A 21,411-nucleotide genomic window follows, 5' to 3' on the forward strand; every position below is an offset into this window, starting at 1 on the left:
TGGTGACCGGAGAGCCAAAAAGGCCACTCACAGAAGAGATTCTTAGGGAGAGAATTTCTAGGCAACTTCCAAAGGGAGCATAAAGCCCAGATGATGGAATCGGAATCAAGGCCCATGCCAGCCAGCGATGAGACGATTTCCTGAGCAGGCGGTGCAGGTGGCTCTGGTGCCAAGATCTCGGCTACTCTGACTCCTTCGAAAACCCATTACCAAATCATGGCAAGTGAAATTAATTTTAAAAAGGGAAATGATTTATGTTATAGGAATGAAGAAGTGATAGAAGCAGGAAAGCTTGTATACATTTCATTTTTTGAAATTAGACCTATAATGTTTTCATTAAAGAAGAATGCCAAGTTGGGAAAGCCAATGCGTTCTAGGCAGAAAATTACAGAGAGGTGGAGTCCTGTAAGCACTGCAACCCTGTTTCTTAAAAAGAGTCTCCAAGAACACAGGGCAGCTTACTATTTGCCCCATTCAACTTCTAAATAGTTTCAGTTCTCAAAGGGCCTTATATTCACATCTGCTTCTCTGAGATTGGAAGCCACTGGAAGATCTGAGCAGGGAAGTGATCACTCTGGTTGGTTCATTGAAAAGAGACCAAAGGACAGCAAGGGCTAAAGCAAGGAGACTGGGGTAATAGAGACAAGAGAGGATAGTGGCTGGCATGAAATGGTTTTTAGATTTTGAATCTTTATGGTCATTCCTTTCCTAAACATGCCAACACGCAACAAGCTCTCTAAATCTTGCAGAACCTATTACGCATTCATTATCCAGAGACCTGAAGATCAGTTATCTGTTTCTAGCCAGCCTGATCTCAGAGAGACTGGAAGATCTTTCTGAGCTAGGTCCATGGTAGGAGGTAATCTAGTGTAATGGTTAAGAGCTTAGATGTAGAGCAAGACTGTCCAGATTCATGTCCTGGTTTTGCCACTTGATGTATAACGTTGATGTGCTTAAGTATTCTTATCTGTAAAATGAGGGAGAACGATGATACTGACACACAGCATGCAAGTATCCATTCGTTAATTTAACCAATGTTTATTATACATCTTCTACGTGCCAAGTATTCTTCTGGTTCCTGGGCACATAGTTGTGAACAAGATAGAAAAGTTGCCTGCTCTTCAAGAGCTTACATTATAGCATGGGTGGGGAGGAGGGAGACATAGTATACGTATATAGAGAAACACATATAAAAGTTAATTTCAGATAGCGATGTGTTATAGGAAGATAACTCTACATTGGGTGATGGGATAGAGCTGGACTTGTGCAAAGGGGAAGGCTTCCCTGGGAGGAGACATCTGAGCTGCAGACGGAATGATAAGAAGGAGCCAGACCCATGATATCTGGAGAAACACTTTTCATGCAAAAGGACAAACAAGTCTTTCTGGAATTAGCAAACGTTGAATGAATTTTAGTAGCAAATGATACCTCATTATTCCCAGCAGTCTGTACAGGTATGAAATGATTTTGTGGGTGATTTCTTAAGAATCACTATGGACCCCAATATGTGGTTAAGGTTGTGCTAGGTAGTGTAAGAGTATAAGAAGACTTGGACAACAATGAGTACTTAAGTAGCATTTACCATGTACCATCTCAGTGCTTTAAGTCATTAACTCATTTAATCTTCACAACAACCCTGTAAGGTATGGTCTATATCTGTGAAGTCTGGTCTGTGGCTACCTGCGTTGTGCCACTCCTTTACCCACATACTACAGGGTAAGTTCCTAAAGAGTGAGAAAATTTTCTGTCTCGTTGACAATGGTGGGCACGAGAACCAGAAAAGGACTTGGCACATGGTAGGTATGCAAGAGATATTGGTGAAAAGCATGAATGGATTAAGGGCACAGCATTAGGCACTGTGTCGGACTCTTAAGCGTTCTCGGATAGCCTCACCTACAGTCCACCTACTGGATTGAACTTAAATCAATCCAGTTCTCATGACAGGATAGAATGAAGGGATTTGGAGAGAATTTTCATTCATCAGGAGGATTTTAAAAATCCAGTGACTAAAGACTTATCCTGAACCTCATTCCACCATCCCTACCCCCACCCAGCACTCTGCCTGTGATTTTTTTGATGATCTGGCTTTCCTATAGTTTGTATGTGTATGTTTTTTAATTGACAAAAATATCAACTTCAGCCTAGAGAGAAATATGTTGATCTTGCTAATGTAATGGGATATAACTTTCTTGCTTTTCTAGATGAAATGCTAGGTGAAATATTAGCCAATATAGACACAGATCCTTTCTTCTGGGGTGAACAAGAGTTTATTGTACTCATGAGTCCAAATAGTTTTTAATAATCCATTGAGTCCACTCAGCTACAAAAGGAGTCCAGAGTTATTTTAAAGTATCCTTTCTAGTTCCAAAAATAGAAGGGAAACCCACTAATCCAACCCATTCCATATATCATGACTGTAAATTAATTTACAGTAGCAACATAATTTTTTTCATTAACCCCCAAGAGAAATGGACGGTACCCTAGCTTCCAATGCCTCTGCCCAAGGAAGTCTGCTCCCCAGCCCTCTTTGTGTCTTATTGTCCTCAAAGCCAAGGCCATATGTTAATCGTTACATGTATTACAGAGCACATCTGACACACCTCTACCAGCAGATTTATTTGGGTTTAGTTTACTATGTTGTCTGATGAACTTAACATTCACTCTGTCTCTACTTTGGCAGTACATGCAATAAAAAGAAGGTACCAAGAATGGTCTCAGTTAGTCTATTCTCTAATGATAAACAGAACCTCCAGAAAAGTTCCAGGACAAAGCAGTCCTCCAAAGTGAGATCTCTGTGGGTTAAGTCTTTTGCACAAACAGCAATGTAAAGAGGCACAACTCCTTTCTCACTTGGCTTCAATTAGAGAGAAATGTCTGCCTTGTTATCATCTGGGAGATCGGTGGGCACCCCAGGCAGGCAGCAAAAATCTGAATGTGGACATGGGCCAGGAACAAAGCCATCTGATCATTGAAATCCACTGTGACCATGAAACCTACTTTGGCGAGAAAAAAAATGTTTACTCACTTATAAATTCCCATGATCCTTAACAAAACAACTGCCTTTCCTTTCAATTCCGGAAAAACATGTGATGTTTAGAGGGGAAGAGGCAGAGTCCAGCTTGTCTTTTATGCTTCAAAATAGTTTTATACGTCCTCAGTTTTCTAAGTCAAAGTTTTGTCCTCTCTTCTGTTTCCCTCCCTCTCTTTGCTTTTTCTTCTTTTGTCTATAATGTCATTATTTTATCCAACAAGAAAATGCAAAGGGAAAGTTCACTTCTGAGCCAGAAAAGCTTCTTTAAAATATTATAAAAAGTAGAAAACTTTTCTTTCTCATTAAGATATCTAGTAAGAGTCATGGAGCCTTAGGGAAATAATTTATTATTTAAAGAATAAAATCTGTTTAGATGACCAGTTGTCCAAGGTTTAACAATCTGATAGAAACAGTAGAGAATCTTCATTTATCAAGAGGACTTTTTTTTTTTTTTTTTTAATCAAGTTAATACAGACTTATTCTAAGCCTGCTGAGTGGGCTGTTCGTTACTGCTTGATTTTAACACAGGACAAGTAAGGGACCTTATGTCACTCACCTAGAGGCACAGCGAATCAGTTGAGCCTTGATTAAACCTGGGCTATTTCTGAAATATTTACGTAGCCAACTTCTTCTCCCTGAAGGTCAGAGATTATGATGTTCCACACACGGGGAACAAAATCATCTCATCTCTGTTCTTTTCAGGTGAATTACCATTATCCTTTAATGCTATCCCATTCCTTAATCAAGAAACACACAAACACACACCCTACAACTCCCAAAAACTTAGAAGCACAACTTATGTCTCTATAATTCAAAATTCAGACTGAAATAAACTGTATGCTTTAGTATTTTTTTTTAACAAAACGTATCTCAATTCATTTAGTTTTATCCGTTTTTAAGGACTGACATCATCTCATTTATGCATATTGGGTCCACCTTACATCTCTCTGATAGAAGCCATACCTTAAAGTTATCCATTTACTTACTGTACTGTGTGTGCCTCTGTTTGACTGTAGCTGTCAACACTCTGCACATGTGAAATCAATCTATGCAATATTAATGTAAACATTGTGCATTACAAACTGGTGGACATTTTATTGTTCTACAGGAAAAATAGACAAAATGTTTACGTGTGTGTGTTTTCTCTACAGCACAGACAATAACACAATATAAATAACAGTATGTGCTTTACTAAAGAGGAACTAAATTATAAAAAGAGGTAAAAGAAAGGCGAGGGACTGTTGGAGAATGCCTTATATTAGCAGATTATAACAGGACCGTGGGGGCAGGAATTATGCATAGGGTAAAGACTTGTAGAAAAAAAAAATTGTCATTTATAATGTCACTTTCTCTCATGTTTTTATAATCTCATTTCCTAACTACATGTGCAATGCAACCAGTTTTCATAACGCTTTAATAGGGAGTTCGTTGCTTTAGTTTTAAAAATAGCCAGTTCTCTTGAGCTAAGAGAAGAGCACACTGCCTCTAAGAGCATTGTAACTGACAAGATGGAAGAATGTGGGCAGGATGTCGAGGCCGAAGCTTTTCAATCACCTACCATTAATATGATTCAATTTATGCTTATGTCATAGGTTTAGACATTGCACACTGCTGTAAGCAAGGAAAGGACTTGAATAAAATGCAGTAAAGAAAGCAGATGGTATGCTATCAAAACCCTTCAAGCCTAAAATAACCTTTCCCAAGTAAGGAGGATAGTTAATTAAAACCAGGATATATTTACTCTATTCTGAATTTCACAATGTAAATAAAAATCAGAATGACACTACTGTAATATGGGACTAAATGATGAAATTTCATCTATTCTATTTTTCTTTAATAGTTTCTAATCAAACTTTTCATTAATAGCTTCATAAAATTCTATGGAGAATTTATTTATAGGGATTCATGGTAGATTTCAATGCCTTACTTTTATTATTCAATTAAACTTGTTATTCAGTGGACAACATTGTAACAATGGGGAGGGAGGAGGTATCTGGGCAGTTAGGCGAGGTCTCCACGCAGAGCAAAGCCCATTTTCAGAGATGAATCCTGGGAATGCAAGTAAGCTGTATAGAACACGGAGAAAATGTGGGGCCTCCCAGCCCAGGAAGGAACGTTCAGTTCCAGAAACAGAGCCGCCGCCTAGGTTCATCCCAACCTTGGTCCTTGGAACTCACATGCGTGTCCCCGGGTAGAGAAGGCATCAAGCCATTTATAAAACCCACCTAGAGGGCAAAGCCCACTGACGGTGGTGCTAAGGGCAAACAAACCTAAGAGAGGCCAACAGTTGACACAAGAGAAGGCAGCCATTCCTAGCACGGAGAGTCTGGACATACATTTTAAATGATCTAGATATTTTTAAATGTTTTCTGATAACCTCTTTCCTTATCCTTTAAAACCAGACAGCCCTGCCATAAGGCTTGCCCTGATCCCTCCCCATGATCACCATCTCCAGCCACTCTACCTCCCTAGGCCCAACCCACCGCAAAATTCCTACTGTACTTGCTTTCTGCAACACTCATCAACTACTTAATCACAGACTTTCTAGTAACATTAGTTAACCTTTCAGGTGTGTTAATCCTGTCTTCCCCAATTAGATTTTAAATCATCAAAACAAGCAGGGACTGTGTTTTATTTATCTTTTGAGGACCCCGTCCCAGCCCTACTCCATAATCCCATTTAATAGAAGAAAGCAAAAAATATATTAGTTAATAAAATAAACATTATTTAATCATAGGAAAGTAGACACTGTCCTTTTGAGAAGGGCCTTGGAGGTATTTTATGGCAATTTATGAATTTCATGTGTCAAAGGTGTAGCTGCTAAATGCTATAAACTCTTTGCCATCAGCTCTACCATTCATCCACCTGGTGATATGGCTAATAAAATTTGATTTTTACAGCCCAGGCATACTGTTACCTAAATTACATTTGACCAATTACTGAAGTCACCGAACGTGTGGTACAGAATATATACTGTGTAGAAATTCATCTGTGGGCCCCCTGGCACTCACGGTAATCTGACAGAAGTGTTTCAGTCATCTGGCAGTGTTTAATATTAGGAACATTTGTTTAATGCTAGTCACTAATTAAATTTATGTTCTTCCACCAACTGTTAGTTGGTTGGAGAAACCCAACCCCACATTTTAACAAACCCTTTAACTCATGTTGATTTCTAATACAACCAGTTGGAGGTTTAAAAGGGTTTTTCTGTAAATTTAGAGCGTGACCAAAAGTGGAAGGTGGGGGAGGGATGTCAGTGAAGGTGTTCGAGTCAGGTCAAAATAAGGGTTTTTTTTGTTCACTTACTATAAGAAGTACAAACTATTCGAAGTACAAATATAACTAAAAAAAAAGTATCATATTCTAATTATTAAACTAGCCATCTATAAGCTCTTTAAAGATACCTTTATTCCAAAAGAACGTTGCCACTTAAGAGACTGGAGAATAAAAACAGCATTAAAATTAGCTATACCAGAAGAAAGTTCAGGAAAACATTCAAAAATCAGATGCCTGTGTTTGTGAGAACATTTAAAGCTAATTTAGTAACTCTTAACTATTGTGATCACTGTTGAATTAGAACTCCTTTCTATTACCAATTCGAGATGTGACAGCTTTGAAACTCAATGACTAATAACTCTTAAATTAGCCAAAAAGGTTAGAACATTTTTTCATTATATTACATTGTGAAACTCTAATTTTGAATACTCTCAAATGAGAGAAACCATTCTTTGAATTTTATTTTGTGTCAAGAATTTAGAGACCTCTTCAGCAGCAAGCAGGATGGGGGATTTGCAAGCAGGGGATATGGAAGAAAAACTCAAAATCTAAGTATTGAAAAGGGAAGTTTTGTAAATGCTGATCTGAAAACAGAAGGTTTTTTTTTTTTTTAAGATGTATTGGATACATCCATTTATCTACTTGAATATAATGGTTTTCTCAGTATTAAAAATATGACAAATTATTCTTAGATGAAGGAAAAAGCTTGTATAAACACTATTACCCTGTTATAGATTGACAGCCATTTGACAAGCCAGAGTTGTGAAAGGCATCTGAAAAGAGTTTGCAAAAAGAAAAAAAAAAAAAAAAGTCATGTCCAAAGAACTGTGGTACCTCCTCGCTCTCTTCTTTCTCTCTTTTCCTTCTTGGATCAGCATACCTCATCCCCCCATCTTCACCCCTCCTCTTAAAATATCTCTCCCGCAGCAGCTACAGGGCTGCTAAAGTCATGAATAATTGGATTGGAGAGGACTCAGTGGACTCCCCAAACCATGCTGAGGCCATGATGGTTAAGCAGAATAATCTGAAACTGAGTAATCTGCAAACTAGGGATCCTTGATAAAATGTTAGCCAACAGAATCGAGAAATATTCACACCCAAAGGGACCCCGTGCTCCTTTTAGGGCAGGATTCTCAACCTCTTCATCCAGGTACCCACGAGGAATTCAGCAAGGCTCAGTCATCATATTGGTCACTCTATGGCGGCAATCCCCAGAAAAGGGGGAAGGCAAGGGTGGGAGCTGTTTATGCCTCTATAAATATAGGAATTTCCAGGGAACATGGGCGTTTTGAAAAATCACCCCCAGGGTATTCTGCTATCCTTGCCCAGCCTGTTGAAAACCACAGATATGACCCAATGTCTTCAACAAACAGATGAGAAAATGAAGATATGAGAGGTGATCTTGGCTTGCCTCTGGTCATTTACTGCATCATGCAAAGTCTCCCAAACTGATGATATAGCTTCTCCTCCTTCCCTTCTACTCATAGAGACACATGGTTGATCAGCTAGGCAGAGGTGCAGATAAAGATATGTTTGTATACATCCATCTTTGGTAGGCACAATGTATAAAGTTATATGCATATGGAGAGATATTTATTAAAAATATATATATATTCCTTTACATACTGTGCACCGAAGGTGAATATATAAAGATATATAGATAGATATATAGAGGGATCTATATATGAAAAAATTCGGGGTATGGGTATCTATCTATCATCTATCTATTCACCTTCTAGTATTGAAATGGTTACAATTGGTGCATTTTCAAATTTTCTTATAACACCGAAAATTGATTTATTAGTCAAAAAAATCAATATCTGAATAGCTGAAGCCTTTAAAAAAAGAACTAACATGAAAGTTTCCTGTCTTAAAGTCCAATTTTATGGTTGACCAAGCAACTTCAGACTCTATATTGAACAACAAATTCTAAGTAATAATCTTTTACCCTGATAAACAGAGGCTGCCAAGTAGACAATGACTGACACCTTACACCACAATAATTTGGGGGCTGGGAGGGGAGGGGTGGCACATTAGGCTTGTGAAAATAAGCCCTGTTCCCCATCACTGCTCTTCACAAGAACTGAAAACAGGTAGACACGCACATGCAAGTTTCATGTAGAAAAAAAAAAAAAAAGACTCACCAAACTCATCACATATGCTCTCATTTTCTATGAGAGTCGGGTGGTCAAAGGTGTCCCGACAGTACAGGATCTGAGGGTTCTTGCTGACCACTGCGATGCCACCCAGGGCTAATGCAAACTGGTCCGTTAGAATGGAAGACGGCTTATCCTGGATGCGTTTCAGCATTGAGCGGTACCGGCAGTATTGAGGGTAGCTGAGAACTATCACATTCGTTTCTTCCTCGTCCTCTCCTAGATAAACAAGAAAACACTTCCATTACTTTCTTCCCTCCAACAAAGAATTATCATGGCCATGGCAGAGTTTCAACAATCCCTTTTGGTTTCATACTAAAAATGTAGTCGTCAACAAAATTCTTATACCAGTTCATCTTCATCACAGTCCAGCTAATGCAATCCTCCCAGCCCCAATCACCAGTCCAGATTCACAAAAAGCCTCAGGCTACCTGTAGAGAAAAGAAAAAGTGGAGGAAAGAAAGAGAGGGATGACTTTACAGACAGATTAAGCAATGTGTGGGTCACCAGCAAGCAGCAGAATCGAATGCTGTTTTGAAAGAACCTAATACATATTTTAAGCAATAAAGTCATCATCTTGGAAAAAATAAGAATTTTTTTGAGTTTCTTTATGCTCATTGTAGTCTGGTATAGCCCTTTTTTGGGGATTAAATAATCTTTCTGTGCCTGACAGCACTAAAAAGGTCATCTCTCCCCTAGGAGATGTCCCCAGGTCTAAAGAGCATCGTCATCTGCTCTGGTGGTTGTTAGTGCTGCAAATATTTCTGGTTCACTTTATGGTCCTGTGGAAAGACCAGGTTTTCCTGGCCCATTGGAGTCAAGTAGCTGCATGACTTGTTTTGGTCAACAAAATATGACAGAAGTGAGTGGTTACTTTAAGAGGCAGTGTTTGACTGACCACACTCTCTTCTTCCCCTTGCTCTGGACATCTGTACTGTTTCAGGTAGTGGCAACTCTGACGGTCTGGGTTTTAGCGTGAGAATGAGATGGAGCAGAGTCCCTAGTTGACTCTGAACGGACATATAACCAAAGTAAGAAAAAAACTTTTCTTGTTTTAAGTGAGACTGTGCCTTGGGAGTTATTAGTTTTTACGGCATGATCTATCCCAACTTGATTGATACATCTACTTTTCTCTGTCCTCCCTCCACCCCATACCCCCTATCTTCTAGTGTTCCTCAAATCCATCTGGTAACTTGGCACATTTCAAGGAACCACATTGCGAGAACTCCCCAAGCAGCCTTGTGAAAGAGTTCTATCAGAACCAACTTAACTCAGGAGAACATTTCAGCAACTTTAATGAAACTCCCTCTCACAATGACCTTAATGCTTATTTACACTTTACTATCTGAAGTGCTTATTTATAAAAACCAGGTTCTGCATGGGTGAATCTTTCTTTCATCTTAAGCTTGAAAAACGGCAAACACTGCCCTTTGGTAGCCTGCCACCTGCACAATGGCAAGGTGAAGTTAGGCTCCATGACCCAGTTCACCACCATTCTTCATAACCACACCATCAGGGCATTCATAAGCAATTCCAAGATAGGTTACTTGCTTATCCAAAGGGGAAAACACTCAATACTTTGAGCCCTTACCATGCTGCAGGGAATTGCACGAGATAGTTGTTAAGGATACCAACATTATCATGGCATCTGGTAACCAGTGGGAGACAAATAAGTGAAGGCAGAACATAATGATGGAACATAACCAGTACCAATGGAAGGTGTGCATGTGACCTTTTCAGATAGGAGGCCAACACCCAGATGTATTTCTAATTATGTTCACTTAGTTCCCCAGGCTGGAGGCTTCTTCAAGAATGGAGATGTTTAGCTGCTTTCAGGATGTCATCTTTTAACAGTTTATATTTCTTAGACTCCTGTCTGGTTTGTGAGTGGCCACTTTGTCAGGTGGCACACTTAATTAAAACAAAATATATTTACAATGAAAAGAAATTTTGAGATGCTGATATGTGTCTCCAGACATGCTAGTTCAAGATTTTTACAGCAGATCGAGATAATAGTTCACACTTTGAGTCAAATCTGTGTTTTCTATAGAGTTAAAGTACAAAAAGTTTTCATGGAAATATTCGCCGAACATCATCAGAACTCCAGAGTATCTAAATACTGTTCCAGAAGCACACTCCAATGTGTCAATTGTATTACTACACTCTATTTGTCCAAAATGGCTAAGATTTGCCCAAGATTGTCTAAGGTGAGAGGGAAGAGTATAACTATGAATTCCCAGGGCTTATTTCAGCATACCCAGCACCTAGTACCATCTCCTGTATGTAGTAAATACTGTGCAAATACCTGTTGGTTCCAAAATTCTATCTTGGTTATGCTATTGACTTTCTGGGATGGGGCAGAAGCTGTACTGGTTCTCCAAGTATTCCTGAAATAACATAAAGGAAGTTGTGCTTTTCAGGTCGAATGAGGGAGAAAGAATGGATGCTTCAGAATTAGTTTTATAGAAGAAGATGTTACCTAGACTCCGGGGACCTCTTCACTTCCTTTCTATCCCTTCATTTTCCTGTTTTTCACTGACCATTTTTCATGATGATGCCATTTCTAACATCTTTCTAATTCTCTGCTCTGGCTGGAATCAGCTTCCTGGCTATCTTCTATGCTTAGAAATGGCCTCTTTCTTTTTTTCTTTTCTCTCTATCTCATCCTAGCTTGAAACCGTTATCCCTCTTTCTTTATGCAGTTTCTAAAAACACTAGCCATGCCGTGAATTCTTCTCTTCCTGTTGGAAGAAAAGCAGCAAGTTTCCTCTGATCACAAGTTATGAAATACGTCCTACGATGTCCATTCACTCTGAATACAATATCTCTAAGAGTGCTCCTGGGACTACCCACATTGGATTCACACAGGGTGCTTGTAAAAAGGCAGACTCCGGGTCTCATTAGAAACCACTGTCTCAGAATCTCTAAGGTTGGGGCCCAGGAAACTCTGACTCCGAGTTTAGCTTTTTGCATAGACTCATAGTAATTTATTTAGTTTGCATTTTGACTTCTTGCTCTCTTTGTCTTTCTCTCTCTCTCTTGAACAATTTTCTATATATATATAGCCAGTTTCAGTTTTCAGGTATGTGTTCCTATACAGCCACCATAGTACCTGAAACAGAATACAAGACCAAATTCCTTTGTTTTTGCCACTATCCTAGGATTGTTGCAGGTGTCACAGAAGACAGCAAATGAAAAAGCCCTTGACCAAAAGTATCAGGGATACTACTACTGATAAAACACTGAAATTTACAAAAGTCTTTCAAAGAATATATCTCTTTTGTTCCTCACAACAACCCAATTAGGAGCATTACTACTTGCTAATATCTTCCAATTCAGAGATGAAAAAACTGAGATCCAGATACCCAAGTGACTTGTCTAGGATTTCAAAGAACTAGAAAGTGACCGAGGTGAGACTATAAATCAATCTTTTAACTCTATATTTGATGAGCATAAATTGTAATAACAACAACAACATTATGATTATTTTTAGAGGTTTAACTTATTTATACTATAAGGGATGAAGATGGTAGCCCCTGATCAAGTAAAATATGAGACTTCTGTTTTATCAAGTGAAACTTTGATATCAAGTGAATGCAGCCAGTTATATACCAGAATTCTTCTACTCTGTTTAAGTTAGCTTGTTATTATTTTGGAACACTGAAATTCCCATTGTAACTGTTTAACATTATTGAAACACCTTTCATGCATTTCAACTTTCCATTTTCTATCCATGTGATAAGAAATAAAGCCAACTCTCTTTTGCGCAAGCCTAGAACCCCTGTTTCTCACCAATCTCTTTCCACACTCACAGGCCAGAGGCACATTTGGGACCTGGTTTAATGTGGCAATGCTCAGCGATGCCAAAACAAAAATTATGATAACTTTGTTGCTTATGGACAAAACCACCCATCTGAACCAGAATTTTGGCATTGTTTGGTCAAAGGCAAATTTCCAATCTTACAATTAGATATTCCTAGAGGAGCTGCCTTTAATGTTTACAAAAATCAGAGAAAGCCAGTGAGATTGTCAGGACTCTTGTGAAGGAGAACAAAGCATTCTTGGGAAGTTTCAGAGTAGAGGTGAAACCTGGAAGAATCAACAATTCATCTAGGTCAAAGTTTCACTGAGAGAGGACACCCTGAGTCTCTTCCTGGGAGTTGAGGCAGACAGACTTATTTACCTCAAGACTTTTTTCCCACCTCAAGACAAAGTGTGGTCACCTTAATATGAAAAACATGTATACTAGAGTATAAAATTATGAATTTGGAAGAGGTTTCCAGATCTAAAATTCTATAATCCTCTAACTCCCTCCTAATAAGACTTTGCATTATATTAACTTACTCTTGATATAGCTACAAAAATATTAAATTGTTTAACAGTTATCATATTTTATTTTGCCCTAGTATACTAAGAAACAAAGCCAAAGAACCTTTTCAAGAATTCTTAGTTAAATTCCTCAGCTACTTCTTTCCTCCTTATGCATTTCAGATACACATAAGCAAATACTCCTATGCAAAGTTACCCATGAAACGGGGCTGCCAATAAATATTGTGTAGGACATTTTCCCCTCTCCAATTCATAATGGGTCTAGCAGATAAGTCTAAGAATGAATAAAGAATAGATAAATTGCACGTTTGTTTAGCAAAAGATAGACAAAGTGTTCTTGGAACAAAGATTTTCTTTCAATCACACCCACATAGGAAAAGAAATCAAAGAATTACTCTAAGGAATGAATCTTCCTTTAATACACTGTAGTCAGTTGTAGTTGGTTGGGTTATGTATACATTACTTGATTTCTGTCAACAGAAAATGTTCAGCAATAAATTGCTGGTACCAAAGACTGAAATTTAAGACCATAATTATGATATTCTCTTAAAATGTCATCTCATTCTTCAATTCCCCCCTCCACCAGAAAAAAATGAATATGCCTATTTTAAAATGAAATATTCAAAGGGAATATAAGAGACCCAAAATTACTAAACCTCATTTCAACTCCAATGAAAAGAACTTTGCCCATTAAAAGTTAATACCTAAAGTACACCGCTTGTAATGTTCAACCAAAATTACTCTAATCCTGCGCTTATATCATAATTACACGTTTTGTTAACCTCTTGCAATGTCAATTTTTCACTTATTTATATATTTTCAAAGTCCAAAACAGAATTCCACAGAGAAACTGTAATTATAACGTGAGGCTCCACCCAAGCTTTTCAAACAGTAACTGTATACCATTGCTTTAATCCTCAGAGTTTGGCTGGGGGTGGGGATGGGGTGGGGGGAGAGGGTAAGAGCAGGCATTCATTCTGAATAGCACATTGCTCAAGTTGTCTTTGTACAAAGAGAGATGCATGAAATAGCAAACACAATGAATTAATGGAGCATTGACTTTCAAATATCCATAATGCTATTTTTTAAAAAATAGATAATGGTGGCCAAATGCACAGAAAGCTGAAAACATGAATTCAGGAGAAATTTGCTTTTATCTCTTACACAACAATTTAGAAATATAACTTTCTTTTTCATTCTGGGGGGAGGAGGCAAGGCTTGTTTCAGAAATATCACACTATTATGCTTACTGAAAACCACTATAATCTACCTCTTACATCAGAAAGTTAAAAAAAAAAAAATCTTTAAAAAAAAAACCCTTCGCACCAGGATTTTATAGAGCCCGGTGGAAAAAGTATGCATGTTCCTTCCTGCACCTAATTACCTCAACTGAAAAATCTGCCAAGTATTTTGCCCTTTAGTTCTCTTAATCGTATTAGGGCAAATGCATTTGGATGCCAGTAGAAACAAACATTTAAAATTTTTCACTTAAAAGAGTCCAAATATGTATAAAGGCTACATTTGAGACACAATGTCCCTCGGCCTTCAAAGACAAACATAGATTTGTTCATTTTATAAAACTTAATGTCTGCTTTTGAGACAGTTTAAGTAAAATAATATCAATATGAGAGGTTCTTACAATGATTTATGCTTCTTTCTGTTACTTTATTACATTAGACATTCCTTTCTCAAAGCTTTATACTTTTTACTGCGCTCCTAGCAACCAACCAAGGCAAAGCATCAACTTTATATACCTGGCACTATTCCAATTCTTATTGCTATTGACAATGATATTGAAGTTTCCACTTAATTGCTGCTCTGTTGTGACACTGAATAGTTGTCATAATTAGGCATTTCCTATTTTCCATCAATTTATTTTTGATTATTACTGAAAATGAATTTTTTTAATTCCAGAAAGCCTAAGTATGAAAATTCTACAGATAAGAGTAGGTACAGCTGTTACCATCATTACCAACATTGTAACATGCAGACAAACAAACAAACAAAAAAAATAGAAAAAGAAAAGAAAAGAAAAAGAAAGAGAAAGAAAAAAAAAGAATATAATTTCTCGGAAGGTAATTTTCCTTTCAGTCTAAGTGCTCTTATTCATCTTACAGTTACTCAATGATTTCCTGTTCCAATTACAGGACATTATACAGAAAGACATTTGTAAAAGAAAAATGCAGTAGTATGTATATATAACTAAATAGTTTGAATTGGTTGAAAGTGTTTAAAATTCCAAAGTTGTGTATCAACTTTATCAATTACTGATTACAATTCTGTGTAAATGTGTAATGTGTCCCACCATATTTCTGAGTCTCTCTTGAGGCAGTAAACTTAGTACCTAAAATTAGTACACATCAAAGTGGAAAATACATTTGCAGTTAAACTGAGGTTGAAGAGTTGGGGTGGGGGAGGATTGGTTGTATTTTTTTTTTCTCATCAAAGCTGTTAAATTGGAGGCGTGCCAAGATAAGGAGTGGAAAATATTAATAATAAAAATAAATTAAATGCCTGATTAAAAGGGAGAGAGAACAAGATTCCATCCGGAATAGAAATGAAAATGCCACAAACTATTTCATAAAAACATACTGTGACGTAAATTACACATCAGTATTGCACTGTTGTGGTTATTTTGAGAAATGGTTTGTACTGTAAGTCAGCTGGTACTGCCCCACCCTTAATGATTTTGTAATTCTCTACACAGTAAGCAAGGAGGGCAGCCCTGAGCCGGCTAAGACAGAAAACAGACCTAGCCATACAGAACTGGCAATAAAAAGATAATGTACTTTTAACATAACAGAACAAGAAGATTGGCTTTATTAACTAAAAAAACTGCTTTAAATGGTCCCTAGCTTGCCATTTGTTTTGATAAATGGAAAGACAGATCTTCCCAGGATAGGCAACAAAAACATCACTGGAGAACTTATAAAAAAGGAAATGTGGGAAAATAGATCAGTGCATGTTTGCAAACAGAACAAAGAATATTTCAAATGCAAAACCCAGAGTTTTAACCAGCTGTTTCCAAAAGCAAGCCACTTCAAATAGATGGACAAGCAAATATAAAAATATGTATTAATATGCTAATATTAGCTTTGCCCTCCCTTACCGTTGCTTCCTCACTCAAAAAAGAAAAAAATACAAAGCTAAACTAAAACCAAACACTGCCAAATGATCCAGCTGGGAAGGAAGCCAGCTCCACCTCCAAGGTTCTCCCAAACGGTCACTGAATTCTAAGCCACATTCAGGAGCCACTTGAGATTTCATCTTGAGAATTTTGCATCTTATTTCCATATGGCTCATCTCAGGCAAATTTAAATGTCACACAAGACAGGGATTATGCAATAAGTATATCTACTGGTGAGAGCACATGGCCAGGCTGACATGTAGGTTAAATGGTGGCCACAGTTAGGGTATGATTCTAAGGGGCCTGACCTACCTTAACTTGCCTCCCCTTCATAGGGTTAACTGTTAAGCCACAGTCAGCCATTCATTTTAGTATAAATGAGTTTCAGTATCTGAAGAAGAAAATATAAAGAACCCATGAGAATCCATCAAGGAGCCAGGGCTTAGACAAAAATTTCTTCTACTCTCAAACTGAGCAAGAAGTTTTTCTCAGAGATTAATTTGTGCATTTACTTATTTACTAGTGACCCAGGTAAGGCTATTATATTGGATTTGAACTTATTAAACTCATTTTTTTTTTTTTTTTACAAGGAGCTATTCCAACCAGCCCTTATGGCTACCATAAACCAGAGTTGCTATAAAAAAGGAAACTTGACCATCATTAGCATGACTGGCCTTAATCATAATAACTCCTGCCATCTTTCATTTTAAGAATATCTATATGACTTTTTATTTTTCAAGTTGTACCTTCCACCTGTCACCATTACAAGAATCACAATCCCATTACTGAAACAACTGTAAACCCTTTACATTTGAGAGATCCTCTTGAACCCCCCAAATTCATGAATAAATCTATTTACTGTATGATACTGGTCAGAACAATAGCTAAATGATTAACTTCCACACTTCAGTCTCCCAGAATATAGTATCCAATCGTGTGATTATTTCACAAACGGTCAACACTGATCAGGCTAAATCTCATAATTTCCAACATGGTTTATATCAGGAACAAACAAACAAACAAACAAACAAACAAATATGTTTGGAGAACTAAACACCAAACAACATGGAACTGGCTAACATTGATTACCTAATGCCTATCATTTTGAAGACATTTTATACACACACATACATACATATGCACATATGTATGTGTATGTATAATGAATGCTACATTTATTTTTATTAAAACTATGTGGCCATTAAAAATAATATTAAATAACATTTCAGGTTATGCAAAGATGCTTCTGTTATATCAAGTGAAAAGAAGGGACAGTATAAATAATATATTCAGTCCTATGTCTCTTGTTTAATAGCAATACTGAGGCATAATTCACATACCAGACAATGCATCCATTTAAAGTGTACAAGCTTTTAGTATATTCAGAGTTGAGCATCCATTACTACAATTAAATTTAGAACATTTTCATTATCCCAGAAGGAAACCCTGAACCCTCCTGGTTTCACATCTCCTGCCCCTCACCAGTTTCAGGCAACCACTAATCTACTTTCTGTCTCTAAAGATTTCACTATTCATTTAATATAAATGAAATCATACAATATGGGGTTCTTTGTTACTGGCTTCTTTCACTCAGACTAATGTTTTCAAGGTTTATACATACTATAGAGTATATCAGTACTTCATCTCTTTTAATTGCTGAATAATAGTCTATTGTATGAATATACCACATTTTATTTATCCATTGTATCAGGTGATGAGACATTTTGGTTGTTTCTACTTTTGGGCTGTTATGAATAAAAACTGTTATTAACATTTGCATAAAAGTGTGTGGATATGTGTTTTCATTTCTCTCGTTTATGTATCTAGGAAAGGAATAGCTGGATTGTATGGTAATTCTATGTTTACCCTTTCGAGAAACTGTCAGCTATTTTCCAAAGTGGTTGTACTATTTTACATTCTTTCCTGTTTGGGATGATGAAAAAGTTCTGGAAATAGACAGTGGTGATGGTTATACGATATTGCGAATGTACTTAATGCCACTGAATTGTACACTTAAAAATGGTTAAAGTGGTAAATGTTAAGTTATATATATATTACACAATAAAAAAGAAGGGAATATATATATGGTAAGGGTTGGAAGGAAAAGAGGTGTCCTTTCGACCAGGAACTCGAATACAAACTCCTGGAGGACACAGAACCAGTATCCTAATTTCTTGTTAGCCCTCCTAGACATTTGAAGGAGCACTGATGAACAGAACTGTCAAAAGACAGTGTTGCAATACACATCTGAACCTTCTGTTAAAGAGTAAGATCAGTCATGTCATTAGTTCACCTTAGGCTCTGGACCAACGGCTCTTCCTAAAAGGCTGAAGGAATCTGGAAAGTTATCCACTAAACTGTGCTGCAGTCATTGGCTGGCAGGTCTTTTTAGATGAAGGATCAAGAGTTTAGGCAGTCATCTCATTTTGCTGACTCTCTCTCTCTCTCTTTTTTTTTTTTTGAATACTCTGCACTGACCTCTGGGAGTTCACATCCTAAGATGACACAAGTTGTAGAGATTACACTGTTTTCTTTCATATCATCATAGGGCTTCTGTAGCAGCTTACCAAGAAGGACAAGAGAGAAAAAGTCTCCATCTTCTATCAGTGGCTCATCTTAAATCAGTGGCCTCCAAATTGGTGAACCCCTACCCAGAGGGTACAAGAAGACTTTTCTAGGGGAACCTACATAGGAATGGGACAGATCTTCAACATCTCTATTACTCACTCCTTAATTCATCTGCTGGAAAATGAGCCTGCATTCAACAGAGCCCATCTCCTTTATCCATTACCCACCCCCATTCTTATTAGGACCACTAAAGAGATAAATCAAAATACTGTTTTTGGAGAAACCTCCTTAACTGCTATCTCAAGTCATCTGAAACTGTAAGCTCTTGATCTTTCTCTTCTTCCACATATTTCTGATATTTCTGTTAGAGGAGCTGCTTGGCAATAGAAATAGAGTAGTTTGGCCTGAGTTAAGATGCTCTGAATTCAGAAAAGCCAGAGCAATAAAGGTTAATGATGCTGATCCCTTTCAATATAGCTGGAATGCTCTGCAAGGCTACCAGATTTTTTGAAATAAATTGGATAATGGGTTAAAATTTTTACATGATTTTTCCAGAACTGTTATACTATAATAAATACAGATTTTAAAAGTTAAGATTTTATCAAATCACATAAAATATTTATCTTATTTCATTCAATCACCATCTTATTTCATTCTATATCATGTTTAACATTTGCACTTCCTAGTAGAAAAAACTTATGATGAAAAATTTTAGACATCCACCTAAAATTGGACAAAAGCATATGTACAGTTTTTGAAAATCTTTTAGAGCAGCACTATTCAATATAAACATAACATAAGCCAAATATGTAATAAATGCTAAAAATGTAAAAAGAAAACAGGTGAAATTAATTTTAATAACCTATTTTATCTTTTTTTAGCTTTAAATTTTTACTATTAAAAGCAATAATGCAGTGAACATTTTTTCTCCTCTTCTCCAGTTTTATTGACATATAATTGACATATAACATTGTATTAGTTTAAGGTGTACAACGTAATGATTTCTGTACATATTGCAAAAACATTTTGTCTTATTTTATGGCACAAGTGCTAGTGATTCTCTAGGGTACATTCTTTTTGAAGTCTATTTCTATCTAACCCAATATATTCAAAGTATTCTTTCAACAAATGAGCAGTATGAAGAATTACTGGTAAGATACTTTACATTATTTTTTTCATATTAAGTTTTAGAAATCTGGTATGCATTTTACATTCACAGCATATCTTAATTTAGACAAGCCACATTTCAAGGGGTTAATAGCCACATGTGGCTAGTGGCTATCATATTGGATGACATAGCTTTAAAGAATCCACCAGAAAAGAAATTTGAAGACCACTGTGTTAGATATCTGGGCCTGAAGAGGCAGCTGGTAGAAATGGGGCTATTCTGAGTATTTGGCACAGTCCCCACAGTGCCTTTCAGTCCTGGACCCCTACAATCTTAAGAGAAGAGATTCAGAAACACCACTGGGAGAAGAGAACAAAACAGGAGAAAAACTCACTTAAGTAGCTGTTATTTCATTGTTCTGATAACCAAAACCCCAACAAGGGCCAAAAAGCAGTAAGCGACCCTGGGTCATTATTTTAGGACATATCCTTGCTCACCACCTTTGGTTTCTGGTGAATGATAAAAGTCAATTCAAGGTAAAATTAAAAAAATAAATAAATAAAGGCTCAAACTATAAAACCTGGTAAGAGTCTCTGGGTTATATCTATTCTCCTGCTATAATTAGCTACAAGTTCACCTGGTGCCATTTCCACAAACTGTCTACTCCGTTTTCTGTCACAATGCCAGGAGAACATCAGTCATTCAGAATGGGTATTTTTTCTTTCTTTCTTTTTTTCTTTTTTTTTTTAGTGTGAGCAATACGAAAATTAGTTTAACATCTGAAAGAAAGAGATACTTATAAAACCTACTGGAAACTGAAACCACTATTCAATCTCACGGCAGTGCAGTCATATAAAAACTCTGGCACCTTCTAATGTGCTCTCACAGTGCAGAGTGGAAGAACATCCCTGAAAGCTGATGACATGGATATGCTCTGTTTTACTTCCTTTTGTACAGTGTTAGTAGTGAGTAAGCCGATATAAGACAGGAGGAAGAAGAATCTTGTTTATTCACATTTCCCATAATACCTATCATCCGCTGGAAATCATTTCCACTGCAAAAATCTCCCTTTTCCCAATCCCTAATATACAAATGTACTTCCCTGTTCTCATAAAACACAATAAACACATTGCTGGTGACTAATATATTAATTCCAGTTATAATTCTGTGGTTTTGTACCACAAGTTATAAGTGCTATAGATCCTTGTTCTGTGCATCTCTTAGATATTTCTGTGAGATGGTTTATGTTAAGCAAGGGTTGGCAAACTACGGGCTAAATCTGGCCTAATGCCTGTTTTTATAAATAAAGTTTTATTGCAAAATAACCATGCTCATTCATTGACATACTGTCTGTGGCTGTTTTTGTGCTACAGTGACAGAGTTGTGTAGTGAGAGAGACCGTATGGCCCCTTAGTTTGAACTGTTTACTCTCTGTAACTCTTTACCCTTGCTCTGGAAAACAGATTACTGCTTCCAGAAATCTATTATTTTAGATCACTGATATCAACTTAATTCCTAAGATACAGTTACTCTTGGCACTTCACTGTGTTAAGCTCCCCTTTCCAGACTGTGGGCTGTTTAAAGGGCAGGAGCTGGGTCTCTAGCATATTTGAATCCCTAACATGATAGATAAAAGTGGTAGGCTTTAAATTAATGATAATTTCACTTAATGTTCAATTCATATGTCAAATTAATGTTTTCTTGTTATTCACTATTTGGTATCCCCTACTCTTCCTACCCTACACCCCTGGATCCATTACCTAGTCTCTCTACCTTGCTGTATGATTCCCAAAGGTTATATCACTGGGCTCCCTCA

At 37.0% G+C, this 21,411-nt stretch overlaps 1 protein-coding gene across 2 annotated transcripts in view; it reads right to left on the reverse strand.

Annotated features, from left to right (window-relative positions):
- The window catches only part of ARID5B (AT-rich interaction domain 5B), a 168,666-nt gene that overhangs the window by 79,856 nt on the left and 67,399 nt on the right, over nucleotides 1–21,411 (reverse strand). For both annotated transcript variants that reach the window (XM_016159175.2, XM_036222800.1), the window contains one exon: nucleotides 8,452–8,682. In XM_016159175.2, coding sequence (XP_016014661.2) covers nucleotides 8,452–8,682 — 231 coding nt within the window. The remainder of the gene's footprint in view (nucleotides 1–8,451; nucleotides 8,683–21,411) is intronic.

This window comes from Rousettus aegyptiacus, unplaced genomic scaffold, assembly GCF_014176215.1.
Source record: "Rousettus aegyptiacus isolate mRouAeg1 unplaced genomic scaffold, mRouAeg1.p scaffold_m13_p_6, whole genome shotgun sequence".
NCBI classification, from domain to species: Eukaryota; Metazoa; Chordata; class Mammalia; order Chiroptera; family Pteropodidae; genus Rousettus; species Rousettus aegyptiacus.